Genomic DNA, 16,131 nt, shown 5'->3' on the forward strand with positions numbered 1-16,131 from the left:
GGTGCCAGGCCCTTTCTAACACCAGCTCTCTCAGGAACTAGTAGAGCAAGAACTCATTACCTCGAGGACAGCACCAAGCCATTCATGAGGGATCTGCCTCCATGATTCAGATACCTCCCATTAGGCCCCATCACCAACATCGGGGATCACAATTCAACATGAGAGTTGGAGGGGCTCCGACATCCAAACCAGAGCACTAGATAGACTTGTAGAATCTTTAATCAAGGTGGATATCACTGGATTTTGGGGACTGATTTCTAGAAGAAGAAACTATATTCTTTAAATTTATTAGAACTTTTAAAATGGAGTAAGGAGGTACATGGGTAGAAAGTCAGGTGGATATAATCTACTTCCTTTTCAGTAGTCGTTGGATAGCATTCCGTTCTAGAAGCTAATGAAAAATTAATCATCGCAGCACCATTGTCAGGGAGGGAGTAGGTGGTTGGGGAACAAGTGGTCAGGAGACTGGCTTTGAAATAGCAATCAGAGGGCAGGACAATGAGTCCTTCTCAGGATGAAGCATAAAGAACAGATTGTTGAGGGAAGAGGGTTTGGACGTGTGTTGTTAAGGATCTTTAGACACGATCTGGAAGAAGGAGTTCACAGTGAAATCATGAAATTGCTGATCTGCCGGAAGTTTCCCATGATGAAGGAGGAATCCAGCAGCTGTGTCCAGAGCACAGGGCGGTGTTACAAATCCATACGTGTGGACAGAGAAGTAGCAGCTGCATGTTGCCAATGGCAGATGTAGAGACCAGCAATTTAAATGGCATGTATAAAATAAGGAGCTCGGAGCCATCGCTGATCCTTTTCTCAGGACAGAAGTTCAGAGTTTTGCTGGAGTCTAAAGGGGCAATAGAATTGTTGCATATTATTAAGAGAAATAGAGTGAAATGAAAAGGTATGATATGTCAAGTGTGCTAGATTTTGAAATAAGGGTATAAAAAGACTGCCTTTTAACACCAGAGAGAGAAGTTTTGGGATGGATCAAAGTATTATTTGACCCACAAGATTATGAATTTATGAGGTTTATTGTCCATAGAGCAGTGGTGAGTGGGGGTGATTTTGTCCTCCAGGATGGATCTGGCAGTGTCTGGAGATGTTTTTGGTTGTACCTTGGGTGGTGCAGGGTGGGGACACCTAGTGGGTAGAGGGCAGGGATACTGCTAACCATCTACAATGCACCCCATGTCAAGGGATTGTCAGTAGAGCTGAGGTTGAGAAGCCCTGCCCTAGAAGAATGAGGAGGAAATACCAATGGGCTGAAGAAAGGATTGGGTAGAACCATTAATAGTTTCAGAGAACCAGGGGTGTACCTAATCCTATAGTTAATGTTGAGCGGATGATGCTCTTTTATGACGTGGTCAGCACATCAGAGATTTTGGGGATGATTCTAGACCACCTGGACTCGCCAGCCCTGGTTCTGTGCATCCTCCCTGCCCCTTTGCCCCAGAAAAGATGTAGAGCGAGATGAAGCAACATGTTACTCCACACAAAGGAACTCTCCATTGTCCCTCTTCTCATCAACAGAGAGTACCATGGTGATTCTGGGCCCCCGAATGGCTTACGGAGCTTATTATGAGGGTTGGAATAAATCCTGAGTGATACAATCAGGATTCAGCAACCTGAGAGAGGGCATCCAGAAACATGAGCTTCTGCAATGTGAATGGTTTCTGCTCTTTCAGGTGGTAAATGTGTCGAGGCTGGAGGGAGATGACAATCCTGTACAACTCATCTACTTTGTGGAGGATCAAGATGGAGAAAGACTCAGTGCAGTCAAGTCTTCGGACCTGATTAACAAGATGGACCTCCAGAGAGCAGCCATTATCTTGGGTTACCGAATTCAAGGTGCCATAGCCCAGCGTAAGTGCCTGAGGTGTTGTCATCTGAGCTGTGCTGGGCTCCAAAGCCAGGCTCATTCTGACAGTGAGCTCTGAATGTAAAAGCGTTCCGATGTGTGTATAACCCTGATGGTGAAGTGCCAGTTGTTAAAATTCATTCACCAAGACCTTCTTTATTTGGATTTTAATTGCTTGTAGGTTTAGCCTCCACTGCTGTTTTTTCTACCTAGCATTTTGTAGGTGGGGTGTTAGAGTGATTTATAGTACATCAACTTTAATATCTGTCCCTCATTCCTGTACTGCTGCTTTTTTTATAAATTTGTCTGAGGCAAAATAGTGTGTTTGCTCTGTATTTATTCCAAAATCTTCTATGTCATATTTTGAACATTGGCGGGGACAGTGAGTCATGCAGGAAGTTGGGAGGTGCACCCTGAATTTATTGGCTTCCTTCAGGGTCTTTTAACACAAAGAAGTCCTTGATCCTTCCCCTTTTCAGTCCTGTTTCTCTCCCACCTATCCTCACACCACTCCACAGTGTAAACAGAGGTATTCTGATGTTTCTTTATTATTGTTGGAAGGTTTCACTCCTGCTTGCCTGGCCCTGGCTGCTGTAAGTAATTTCCTTTCCACCTCACATTTTTTTGTTTTTTGAAATGGAGTCTCACTGTCGCCAGGCTGGAGTGCAGTGGTGTGATCTTGGCTCACTGAAACCTCTGCCTCCCGGATTCAAATGATTCTCCTGCCTCAGCCTCCCGAGTAGCTGGGACTACAGGACCGCACCACCACGCCCAGCTAATTTTTGTATTATTAGTAGAGACGGGGTTTCAGCATGTTGGTCAGGATGGTCTCGATCTCTTGACCTTGTGATCCGCCCGCCTTGGCCTCCCAAAGTGCTGGGATTATTACAGGCATGAGCCACCACGCCCAGCCCCACCTCACAGATTTTGAGTATTTAGAAATGAACAAAAAGGAGGCACATGGAAGAGTGTATTTTTCTAAATAGTCCTTTAGGATATGAATCAGATTCTTCTTTTTCGGAGAAAGGGTCTTGCTCTGTCACCCACGCTGGAGTGCAGTGGCTTGATCATGGCTCACTGCAGCCTCAAACTCCTGGGCTCAGGTGATCCTCCTGCCTCAGCCTCCTGAGTAGCTAGGACCACAGTCACCACCACTACGCCCGGCTATTTTTTTCTTATAATCTGTGGAGACAGGGTCTTGTCATGTTGCCCAGGTTGGTCTTGAACCCCTGGCTCAAGTGATCCTCCCACCTTGACCTCCCAAGATGTTGGGATTACAGCCATGAGCCACCACGCCTGGCCCAGACTCCTCTTTTAATGTTGATGTTTTTCCTTTATGATCCTGCAAGCAGTCTTGGTAAGACAATGGTAAAACTTGCTTCCAGCAATAAAAGGAGAGGTAAACATTTAGAGGGAATTCGACATCAGAGAATACAGAAAAATCTATACGGATAACATGTAGGAGATAAAGACAATTTTAAAAAAAATGATAGCTTTAAAATTATCCTTGATAGTAGAAGGTTCTAGTGAAATCTGTACTTGTCCCTGGAGACCAACTGAGATGAGAGCTGATGGACATAATTTCTCTGTTTTATGGAAGATGATGGGAGAGTTTAAGCAAATACCCATTGTCAGTTTGTGTTTGTGTATGTGAGATACGATCATATATTGATGTGTTCTCCTCCAAAGCAGTGAGCACAAACTAACAAAAGCACTTCATTACATTTCTTCATATATGCTATTCCTGATTGTAGGACACGTGCCCTACTCCAGCCAAGCGCTTGACATTTTAAACAGTTAATTACAATAGGATACGGGCACCTTTCACATCTGATCTTGCACCTCTTTTCCTCAGTTTTGTATCGAAAACCACATGGGTAAAGATCCTGGGATCTCCAGGCTGGTGATTGAAGGAAGCCTCAGTCAACACCAGGGATAGCCCAAAGGCAGCCCCAGGACACTGGTGTCAGGGCCCAGTTTGATCAACCTCTGCCTCATCAGGGTTTTCCTAGGTTAGCGTCAGAAGAGGGCAAGTGCGGTGGCTCATGCCTGTAATCTCAGCACTTTGGGAGATGGAGGCAGGAGGATCGTTTGAGCCCAAGAGTTCAAGACCAGCCTGGGAAGCATAGCAAGCCCCCATCTCTACAAATAATAATAATAATAAACTAGCTGGGCACGGTAGGGTGTGCCTTTGGTCCCAGTTACTTGGGGGCCTGAGGCAGGAGGATCACCTGAGCCCAGGAGGCTGCACATGAGCTTGATTGTGCCAACACATTCTAGCCTGAGGGATTGAGTGAGACCCTATCTCAAAAAGAAAAGGAAACAAACAACCACACCCACAAAAGAACTAAGAAGAGTGTCCAGTTGTCTCAGCTTCTCAGTTTGATTCTGTTCATACTTCTATATTGTCTGTTGCTTTTGTGCAAAATGAGCTACGTATATTCACTATATTCAGCCCAAATTAAAAAACACAAGTTTTTCACACTTTGTTGCTTTTTACCACATCCCATGTAGCCTCTGCTCTGATCTGTGCTTTTCTCCCTGGTGCATTTGATTTAGAATGCTTGCTCCCTCCCTCGTCACTCCCTCAGGTGTCTAAACCCAAAGTTAAACCAGCACCAAGAACCCTTTGTGTTATTACGTCTTTGAGCAGATACCTTTTGATCCCATAGCAGGTGTTAACCATCACAGGATATGAAAGGAGCATAAGACTTAGTCCCTGCCCATGACAACTAAGACGTTTTTGAAAAGACAAGATTTGGCGTCGAGACCGGATGAATGAGTGCAGAAGTGTAGCACTTCACGGATGATCCATTTATGTAACAGGAAGCATTTTAAATGAGCAATAAGGCACCATGTGCAAAGCAAAGAGCTAGTGATGGACATTAAGTGTCCGAGGCGTTAAAGTGCAACTGTCCTAGGCCGTGAGGAGTGGAGGCGGGTGGGGTGGGTGTGGCAGCAGGCTGGGGAGTGGTGGATCCAAAATGAGTAAGATTTGCTTCCTGTAAAAGTTGGCAACTGGTAGCTTAAATAACGCCTCAACTGGTAGCTTAAATAACGTCGTTTCAATGAGTCATGTTTCAAAGGTTTAGGGAGAGACACAGGTGGGGCAGTGAAGGCAGTGCCTATGGGACACTTATTAGGACTTCAGTTTCCAAATTAACACAGTGAAGCTTCATTTCGGAAAATATAAGGATCATCTCCCTTCTTTTTTTATTGTGGTAAAATATACATCAAGAAATGTACCAATTTAACCCCTTTAAGTGTACACTTCAGTGGCATTCAGCACATTCACAAGGCTGTGTAACCATCACCACTGTCCACTTCCAGAATTTCTTCATCATTCCAAGCAGAAGCTTTCTATGAGTTTTTTCTAGGTACCTCATATAGGTAGAATCATACATTGTTTGTCCTTTCGTGACTGGCTTGTTCCATTATGATGTTTTCAAGGTTCGTCTGTGTAGCAGCATGTATAGAATTTCCTTCCCTTTTAAAGCTGAATGATACACCATTGTATGGCTATACCACATTTTGTTCATTCATTCATCTGTGGATGGGCATTTGGGTTCTTTTCATCTTTTAGGCTATCGTGAATAGTGCTGCTATGAACATCAGCATCTCTGTCATTTTTCATCGCTGAAGGGGAAGCGACCAGTTGCATTGGTGCGCATGTCCTATCTCCTTACTCTGTTTTGCTTTGTGTATGGCACTAGTGCGATATGAAATTATTCAGTGATTCATTTACTTGATCATTTTTCCTTTCCCCCACTAGGACCTAAGCACCTCAAGCGACTTCACTTGTTCATTGTTAAGTCCCAACTTTCAAACTGTGTCCAGCACACTTAATAAACATTTGTGAACACAAGAAACTTGGAGTAGTGAGGAAGGGAGAAAGAGGGGAAGGGTTTTCTTCCATAAACTCCTAGTTGAGATGCATGTGCTTTATGTGATCTGGGAGGGTGTGAGTCCTGCGGTACTTGATGCAGCGGGCAGGACTGTGTTCTGGAGACACAGCTGTTTTTTCTGTCCGCCTTTGAAGAGAACTGCCTGTGTAAAGTTGTACAGAACCAGTTTTGCTATGGAAAGATCCTGCAGTGAAAAGTTAGGGGTGAGCTAGTAGAATAAACTGGAAATCAGGAGACCTGGAATTCATTGAGCTTTGCCATTAATTCAGCCAGGTACCTTTGGATATATCCGTATGTTGTTGTAATCCCTGATGTATTCTAGATGTAACGTTGTGTGTTGTGTTTCTCTGCTGGTCACATTTCCTGTCATCTGGGGATTATAACCTGGAACCAGCTATCTTGAGCTGAAATGTCACGGACTTCTGAGTTTCTTGGAGAAGATACGTGCAATCTGGTAAATGAGTGAAGAAGGAGTTATTGAAAGACCTTTCTTCTTTGTCTGCAGCTGTGGACAGGGTGAAGAGGCCGTCTCCAGAATCCCAGAGCAACAACTTGTGGGTCATTGTTGGTGTGGTCATCCCGGTGCTGGTGGTGATGGTGATTGTCGTCATCCTCTACTGGAAACTCTGCCGCACGGACAAGCTGGACTTTCAGCCTGACACTGTGGCCAACATTCAGCAGCGTCAGAAGGTAAGGGGCAGCCTCATCCCCCAGTGTTCCCATAAGCAGGGGTAGGATGAGTTTGGGCTCTGGATATTGAAAGATGGGAGAGAGGGAGGGCTCTTATGGAAATCTTCTGGCTTTAGTAGTGGCATCCCTTTGCCTTTGTTTCTGCTTCCTGAAACCCTCCTTCTGTGGTAGTAAATATAGTCCGAGAATGTGAAGCTGTATAAAAGCTTAGCCGTGACGTGCGCTCTGGGTTCTACTGTGATTTTATTTTATATTTCTTGAGACAGAGTCTAGCTCTGTCACCCAGGCTAGAGTGCAGTGGTGCGAGCTCAGCTCACTGCAGCCTCCACCTCCTGGGTTCAAGCGATTCTCCTGCCTCAGTCTCCGAATAGCTGAGATTACAGGCATGTGCCACCATACCTGGCTAATTTTTGTATTTTTATTAGAGACAGGGTTTTGCCATATTGGCCAGGCTGGTCTTGAACTCCTGGCCTCAAGAGATTGCCTGTCTTTGCCTCCCAAAGTGCTGATGTTACAGGCATGAGCCGCTGCACCAGGCCAAATTCTGATTTATTTTACCCCTGGACATTTTCAGAGGATAGGAGCCAAGGCAGACTTTCTCAGATCTGTTGATCTGTTTCGTGTATAACTCCATTGGTCAGCTGCTTTATTTTCTGTTCACCATATTTGGAAGGCTGCTTATCCACCTTGATCATTAAAAATGAACAATTCATACCTTGAGCATTTTAACTTAAAATATATGAATGGACATTTATTTGTCAGTCCTTCAACATATCCCAAGTCTTGTTTTGTTTTGAGTGTTGGTCTACTGAGAGGAATCACGTATGGTCTTTCTTAAAATAAACAACACCCATAATGTGTCAGTTTCAGGTTCCAGTTTGGGTTTCTTTAGAGAAGAGCAACGCTACCTGAATGCAAAGTTCTCTCGATTTTTTTAATACCTCCCTCCACTCCCTATCCCCTAACTTTGCAGACTTTTGACTTAATTCACTTACACCTAATTTGACAGCAGAATTTTTAAGTAACCTGTCTTTCCTGTGTCTTTCCAAACCATTCAACGTAAGTTTTTATAGAAATAGCAATTTTCTTTTCCCACGTATGTTTCAACAGTTTCCATAGTATTCCAGGGTACTGTCAGGTTTCAGAGCCAAAGAAATTGACTTTTGGTCAACATTGAGCTTACCTGGTGTGAGCAAAAACATGCCAGGCCTAGAGGAGAGCTCACTAGCACAGCATAAGTATCTGTCAGTGTGTTTACCAAGGGAGTGGTAGTCAGTCCACTGTTACTAATAATCTACTGGATTAACACGCACTCTCTGTGGGTCTCCCAGATTTGGAGGACTCATTCTGCTTTAAAAGCTTGATAAAAACAAGCAAAAGTCAAAAAACAAAGAATAAAAGATTGCCCTATTTATTTTTAAACTTTATTTTGGTTGTCTTGGTATGAAAAATTCTGCATATTACAAACCTAGACCTGTTGAATGGAAAAAAATATGCATTACTTTAAAATTTATTTTACTTTTGTAAAAGTAAAGAAAATTTCTTGTTTCATATGAATTAACCAAAAAATGCAAAATCTTTATTAAATTGCAAGCTTATGGCTATCAAGTACATTAAAAGCATCTTATACATTAATATTATGTTTGTTACCTATCTTTGTTTATTATTTACATAGTCTGCTAAGGTTCTTTTGTTGTTCTTGTTATACTGGTGAATGGCATGGGGAAACCTGGAAAAAAACGTGCTGGGTATACTAAATGATCCATAGTGTGAATTTCATTGTAATAAGATCAACAATAGGTTTGGAAATGTTTTTGTTCTGGTGAAGAATGTTGTTACAGATGGAGTTAAGTAGTGTAGATGGTTATGTATTTAAGTCTTTTATGGGCCATATTTCATATGTATACACTGCCATGGAAGTCTATCTATTATCTGTTACTTCAGTAAACTATCAGAGGACAGCATCTCTTGGGGTCAAAACGGAATATTCCCCAAACTTTCTCCTTCTCTCACTTTTACTTCCTAAACATTTTCATGTCCCAGATGTGGCTGTAAATCAAGTGGACAGAGTTTCAGATGGAACTTCCAGCCCTTAGAGCTGCTCTTTTTCCTCCAGGGCTGCAAAGATCTGCCCATACATTTTGACAACAGATTTACAGAAAAGGTCCTGCAGGGAGGATTCTCCGAAAGAATGACTGTCTTCTGACACTGTTAGGAGGGCGAAGCCTTGCCAGTGTTGCAGAAGCTCAGTCTTGTTTTGCTGGCATAGGAACCCACCCTATAGATTTTGTCATGTGTTTAAAATGGGAAAATGATGCTCTTCATTTAGTTTAAAAGCAAATATCTTTACTTCATACATGTTTCTTTTAAGGTCATGTGGCCATAGCAAAGGGCCTCTCACCTTGTCCTCAGGGTAATCTGCAGAGATGCCACCCTCCCCTATGGCTTCAAGAGCTCTGTCTCCTGCTCATGTGGCTGTTGCCTCTCTCTCCGTTCTGCTCTCCCCACCTCCTGATGCGCCTCAGCACTACTCTCTGAAATCCTTCAGCAAATCCCAGAGCTGCAAACATCTGGAAACAATAAATCTGCTGACCTAAAATCCACACCCCCCCCCTTCCCCTTGTAACGAGAAGGAAACCTCTTCAGATTGTCTGGGAGTAGATTAATTTTGAAATATGATAGGAGGGAGAGGCCATTCTGTCTTGTTTTGAGGCACGGCCTTTGCTTCTTTTCAGTAATAAAGAAAAAAATCCTATGTAGCTTTCTTTTATCTGTATTCTCTATCTATAGACTAAAGTCATCATTTGTTACTATTGCCTAAAAAACTCCAGCCTGGATCCTCTTCATCATGAATGGCATTGGCTGGATGCCACTGGCCTCATGGAAACTTATTCCTTCTGATGGGGGATAGTCCACACCTCGTTATTGGTGTCAGACCAGAGCTCCTGACTACCCTTGGTTGCTTCTAAAGGGCAACACTTTGGGCAACCGGTTGGAGCTGCCTCAGGCACTGGGTGTCACTCACCAAACATTGAGCATTTGCTCTGAGCCACACTAGATCCAGCTCAGTTACCAATACAAACAGCACGCAATCTCTGCATTCCAGGGCTTTAGCAAGGGAGAAGGACGAGCCATCCAAAAGCAGTCATCCAGGAGTATAAGGATGTCTGGAGAACACAGAGGAGGGGGGCACCCCACTCGCAGTGGTGGGGTACCTCCACCTTCTTTGAGGAGGTGACACCAGGGCTGAAGCTTCACGGTGGAGGAGATGAAGGCGGGCCCAGCGGGGGAGCGGCAGGCCGCTCAGGAAGCTGGAGCAAAGGTCGTAAAAAAGGGCACGGCCGAAACCCAGGTGGCAGAGAGCCAGGCCCTGGGGAGGGTTTCAGGACATAGAAGGGATTGCAAATTACGCTGTAAGCAGCGGGCAACCATTGAAAGGTTTGCAGCAGGGAGAGCAGCTTGAACACATTTGCTTTTGGAACGATCCCTCTGGGAGGCAGTGTGGACCGTGGATTGAAAAGAGGCTCTGTGAGCATTTTGTTCCATCTCAGCCAAGGTCAGCTCATTCCCTACGGTTGCTGTTTGATTCTCTGCAAAGGTCCCCTGTCACACCTAACGTGTAGGTGGTCTCAGTTCACCCACAGCTGGCTGACCGTGCTGGGTGTCGCCTGTGGGTGGGAGAATCTGGGAGCCCTGCTCTCCCAAACTCCGGGACCACAGGGTTACGGGAGCCCCTGTGTGGGGCTATACTGAAGACAAACAGATGGGAATAACTTTGCCTTGTCTTCACCTCCTAAATGGAAACAGCATGGCGGTTGTGGTGACTTTTCACAAATGACATCAATCAGGTAATAAATGCTTACAAAGGCACTCTATATGATGGCAAATTTTTCTTCAGACACTTTTGGGATTTGCTCCGTGTTTCTATTGTCATCTCAACTGCTCCTTCCCAGGGGCTCAGGCTAACCCGAATACTGCGGGCTTCACTGCGTCCTGTGCCACCTGGGCTGTGTTGTATTTATGGCCCATGCGTTCACATTCGTCAGGCGTCTCTCTCGTTCCTTGGCTGACCTGCCCACTAGTCAGTCTCCTTGGCTTATTGGTGACGTATTCCAGTGGGGCACAGACACTCTGGCCTGTTCCCTCTGTGATATATTAAAGAGAGAAAGAACAAAAGAGCCATCCTTCTTCAGAAATAACTCGGTCCTAATATGAATATGGAACACTCTAATTAATCTTGACTCTTCTTTTATAAAATACTGATTAAACCTATGCTGCATGTGGGAGGGAGCTGGAGACATTGTATACCAGCCAGACTGAACTCTAGATTCTATTTTAAAAGAAGTGGAAAAACTAGAAAAAGTGATCTGGCAAGTAGGGATGAGACAAAAGGAGGTAATTACCTAAGGGAGGAGGGGCAGTGTTCCCCTCTAGGTTTTCCTTCTGTGTGTAGATGGCTTTTGTTTTGTGCTAATACGCACAGATTGGTTGCCAAATTTCTATTGGTATAGAAGGTGATGACTCACTCAGCTTGTGAGAAGTGCAAGGATCTGATGGAGGGGTGTATTTAAAGATGATGGTCAGAATCAACAGTAAGCCAACAGGACTTGTATATTTCATTTATGACAGGTGCCTTTTCCTTGGTTACCCATAAAAACCAGTAAGTTTGGTACTTCAGTTGACCGTTCTGAAATTCATTTGGCCATCAGACATTTCTTGAGGGACCCTGTGCCACATCTTGTTGTTAACTTAACAAAATATTGTATCCAAATTCTTATTTACAACTCTATTGATGCCTTGGAATTCTTAGCTGTATATTAGCTGCTCGATGTTTCATCAATCAACAGAAATAATAATGCTGTCAGCATCATTTGTAGGGTACATTGGCATTTAGGAAGCATTTTCATTAATACTATCATGTGTCTTTCCTATATGGGCCCTGAGAGTACGTGAGGGAAGACATTTAGGTGCCTAGGCTTGGGCTACGTACACCGCCCTATAGAGGCAATACTGTTTGTATTTTTACGTTATTCACTTTGGAGACCTCTGCTTGGGGGAGGCCATGTGTAGCTCCTTTTCCAGTTTTGGTAAAGCAAACCACCTAACCTGTTAAGAACAAAACAAAACAGTTGCCCAGTCATTAGAGGCATTCACTTTCTTACTGGGAAGTATACCACAAAGGATTTCAGCAAGGTTTATTAAATGATGGAGGTGATGATTAAATGACTCTTACTGTATCTGTTTTCTTTCACTTAGAGGCACCTTGTATGTTAATGAGGTGCTGCTGGGGTAAAAGCAACCCCATAAAATTGGAAATTGCTCTTGTTAGGATTTTTGTCATCAGCTGTGAATAAGTGGCATCAAATTTCAATTTTCTCAGACATCTGAAAAAGGCTTGACAGATGGACATTTGAGAATTATATAGATGGATTAATATTTCATTTCAAGATGAAACTAATATTTATAATTACGTATTTCATAAATTAGGACCTCATGTCAAAGTCTGAGAAAGGAATCATCTTAATCACACGGAACGGGTTCTTTAATGTGCAGGAGGGTTACTTCTTAGCCTGCTGAATTTTTCATCTACCCATACATACATCAGTGATTTGCTTTTAAGAGAGCAGTTGAATCTTTGTGGAAATTTACAACAAAAGAAAAAAAATATTCGACTAGTAAGTGTGGGGTTTAGAAAAGACACATAGATGATTGCTGTTAAGTGCATTATGGTAGAATCTAAACATGTTGCTGTGTAGTTAATCTAAATCCATTAAGTACACAGGGACAACAGATAAACCAGCAGAGAAGGGGGTCATGGACCAGTGAACAAGTGACTTGCATTCAGGCAATCTGGACGCAGATGTGCAGTATCCAGTAATCAATCATTTGAAAGAAGTTAATGAAAATATCCTGCAAGTGTGAGTAAGTGTGCAGGACAGTATACAGTATTAACTCAGCTCTCCCTTATTTGTTCTTTTGAAGTTGTAATTTTGATCTTTCAGAAGTAAACATGGACCTTTTCACCCCTTTTTCCTTTTAATCCAAAATACGTTGTTAAGACCCCAGCTGAGTCCCCGTGGACGAGGGTACTTGCCAGGCTTTCGTTCCTGAGGATGGTGAGCTCGCGGACAGCATGTGCTTTGTGGCCCCTTGGGTTTCCCACACGCTGCTGAACAGATCTTGAACATTGCAGTTGTCACATAGATAAAGCACAGAGCTCTGTCATGAGTTTGTCCCCCGGATGAAATCAGACAGTGCCCTTGGCATTTCTTACTGCCATCCTCTTCCCTGTTCTTGGATTCTTCTGCGGGAGTGAACTGTTCTTCAATGGCTGGGAGATGGCAAAGGGGAAGCTATGAAATGAAACCCTCACAGCTGCTGCTGCTGCCACCTCCTCTACAGAGTATCTAAGTTCACATTTTCCCACCATGGAACCAATTGTCCTGTTTCTTGGCTATATTTCTCTCTCATTTCTTTAAGAGAGAAAGCAAGCCATACTGCAAGTTTATCGTGCCTTGATTGACCAAGACCGGCGTTTTGAATTGTGATTTTATCTGATGTTCCCGAGGTTTCTACATCTCTGGGCAGAGCACCGCAGGAAGCTGCTGCATGGATGACAGGCGGGCCTATCTCCTGTAAAGTAGGAGGACTTGGGAAAGGGAAGGTGTGACGGGGAGCCAACATGCTGCCCGGACCACAGGCACATGCTGGACAGCTCTCAGGAAGACCACTCGTGTGGGGAGGGCTTGTACAGAGGTGTGCATCTGGAATGATCCCTGTAAAAGGGCTGCCTACTCCTAGAAAACTGTGTGTCTGCCCCCCGGGGTTTGGGTAGACCAGTTGAAACTCAGGGTGCTAGTCCGTGGGTCACAGATGAGAAAATAAACGTATTTTATTTAAATACGTTTTTAATACATGTATTTAAAGAAATATCTAATGATGAATTTATTTTATGTAAATAAGTATTTAATTAATGTAACTAAGTTACACAGGTGCTTAATACATTTAATTTAAATAAATGTTTAATAATAAATAGGCCGGGCACAGTGGCTCATGCCTGTAATGCCAGCACTTTGGGAGGCTGAAGCAGGCGGATCACCTAAGATCAGGTGTTCAAGACCAGCCTGGCCAACATGGTGAAACCCCATCTGTAATTAAAAAAACAAAACAAAACATAAAAGTTAGCCAGATGTAGTGGTGCATGCCTGCAGTCCCAACTAATTGGGAGGCTGAGGCAGGAGAATCGCTTGAACCCAGGAGGTGGAGGTTGCAGTAAGCCAACATCATACCGTTGCATTCCAGCCTGGGTGACAGAGTGAGACTCCATCTCAAAAAAAAAAATCGTAATAAATAAATTTATTTAAATAAATGATAAATGGGGCATGCAATGGAGCAGCAGGTATGGGTCTGTCATTTGCAAAACAGTGTTCTTGGGCTCATGAACTGCTGAAGTGGGGGAGTGGTGTCCTCCTGTAACAGGAGCTCATTAATTGGAAAACAGAGGAAGTCAGCTTTTGCCTTTTGTTTCATTTTTGTAAACTGTATTTACTGTAAGTTTTGTCCCCCTCTGCTGGCATAAATCATTGTTGCAGATGACATTCCTTCTATTGATCCGATAATTTTAGCTTAAAAAAGACCTTAAGGTTGGTCTCAGTGGCTCACGTCTATAATCCCAGCGCTTTGGGAGGCCAAGGCAGGAGGATTGCTTGAGCCCTGAAGTTCAAGACCAGCTGGGCAATGTAGCAAGATCCTGTCTCCACAAAAAAATTTTTTAAAATTAGCCAGACGTGGTGGCACTCATCTGTGGTCCCAGCTCCTTAGGAGGCTCAGGTGGGAGGATCACTTGGGCTTGGGAGATTGAGGCTGCAGTAAGCTGAGACTGTGCTATTGCACTCCAACCTGGGTGACAGAGCGAGACCACATCAAATGAAAAAAAAAAGACCTTCGGTCACAAACCTAAGCCACTGATGTTGTCACTCATTTGTGCATAAAGTTAGCACAAAGACGACAAAGCCTTTTGTGTCTATGCTAAATATATTGTCTAAAATCACTCCTTAGATGTGTTTGGCCTTTGTCTTTTGACTGACAGGACTCTGTAGGGGTGTGTGCATGTGAGGGGAAAAACTCAAACTATGTTTCTCCTCTGCTCTCACACCACACAACAGTCAACACAGGAGACTTCTGTGACTAAATTTGTGGAGGCTTTCCTCACACACCAAGCAGCACTTATCAGCTGGGTGTCCTTGAATTCATTTCCGACACTGTCCGCTGGGAGGTAGCCTCAGATCCTACAGGTGGGGGACTCAGTCCCCAAGACTGTCCTCCTCCACCTGCACCAGTCACAAGTGTAGGTCTCTGGAACTTCTGACCAACTGGCTTCAATGAAGTTGGGGTTCCCACCATCACTTTTGGGTTTGATTAATTTGCTAGAGCAGTTCACAGGACTTGGAGAAACACACACTTTTACCAGTTTATCACAAAGGATATGTTAACAGAAAAACCAAACTCTGTAAAATACCTTAAAGAGGTTTCTTCTGAGCCAGTATGAGTGACCATAGCCTGAGAAAGCACAAACCCAAGAAGCTGTGAGTAAATGGCCCGAGGTGGTCAGATTACAATTTGGGTTGATACTGTTGCCATAGCGTCTGGCTGGGGCCTTTATTGTGGGTGGTAAAGGAATTTACCAAGACAGCTGCAGGTAACGAAAGGCAGACTTGTTAGAGAAAGTATGAAGATAATGTTGCAAGGGTGCAGTGGCCAGTACAGCAGAGAAGGGGCTGTCGGGCAAGAGACAGGGGCAGGAAGGAAGTTTTACGGGTCATGCTGCTGGGGCTATGAGCAGAATGAGGTGTCTGGGAACAGGATGTCGTGCCAGCAGGTTGTCTGTGATGAGCCATTTCTCAGAATAATTGTTCTCCCCTACCTGGGACCCCTTCCTCATTGTTACTTATCAGGACTCCACATATATACCTTTTTTTTTTTTTTTTTTGAGACAGAGTTTCCCTCTTGTCCCCCAGGCTGGAGTGCAATGGTGCGATATCGGCTCACCACAACCTCCACCTCCTGGGTTCAAGTGATTCTCCTGCCTCTGCCTCCCAAGTAGCTGGGATTACAGGCATGTGTCACCATGCCTGGCTAATTTTGTATTTTTAGTAGAGATGGGGTTTCTCCACATTGGTCAGGCTGGTCTCAAACTTCTGACCTTAGATGATCCACCCGTTTCGGCCTCCCAAAGTGTTGGGATTACAGGCGTGAGCCACCATGCCTGGCCCTCCACATCAACATTATAAGGAGACAGGAGTTACAGGAAAAGAAATAACCCAGTACATAGAAGCTCAGCCTGAAAAGGCGGAATATCTTGAAGTGAGGGGGCTTACAAGTCATAGGTGTGTTTTAGGATTCTTTAGTTGGCAGTTGGTTGAGAGAGTTAAGTTTTGTCTAAAGACTGAAAGTCACTTCAAAGGATTGCTTAAGATAAGGGGTCTGCTGTCTGCCATGTGATGCTATACCAGAGTCAGGTTAGAAAGTAAGCCACATTATACCGGGTTAATTAAAAAAAAATTTTTTTAAACAAATTTTTTTGCTTGTAGGGTGTGACTTAACACTCCTTTGCATGGCTTTAAGTCTTGTTTATAATTTGGTATCTTATTACCCAAAGAATCTGTTCTGTCAGGCTTA

General features: G+C 43.9%; 1 protein-coding gene across 5 annotated transcripts in view; it reads left to right on the forward strand.

Moving 5' to 3' along the window:
- The window catches only part of KIAA1549 (KIAA1549 ortholog), a 143,980-nt gene that overhangs the window by 76,865 nt on the left and 50,984 nt on the right, over positions 1–16,131 (forward strand). For all 5 annotated transcript variants that reach the window (XM_031665129.1, XM_031665131.1, XM_031665128.1 and 2 more), the window contains 2 exons: positions 1,686–1,863; positions 6,269–6,453. In XM_031665129.1, the coding sequence (XP_031520989.1) occupies positions 1,686–1,863; positions 6,269–6,453 (363 nt within the window). The remainder of the gene's footprint in view (positions 1–1,685; positions 1,864–6,268; positions 6,454–16,131) is intronic.

The sequence above is a fragment of the Papio anubis genome, chromosome 4, assembly GCF_008728515.1.
Source record: "Papio anubis isolate 15944 chromosome 4, Panubis1.0, whole genome shotgun sequence".
Taxonomy (NCBI): Eukaryota; Metazoa; Chordata; class Mammalia; order Primates; family Cercopithecidae; genus Papio; species Papio anubis.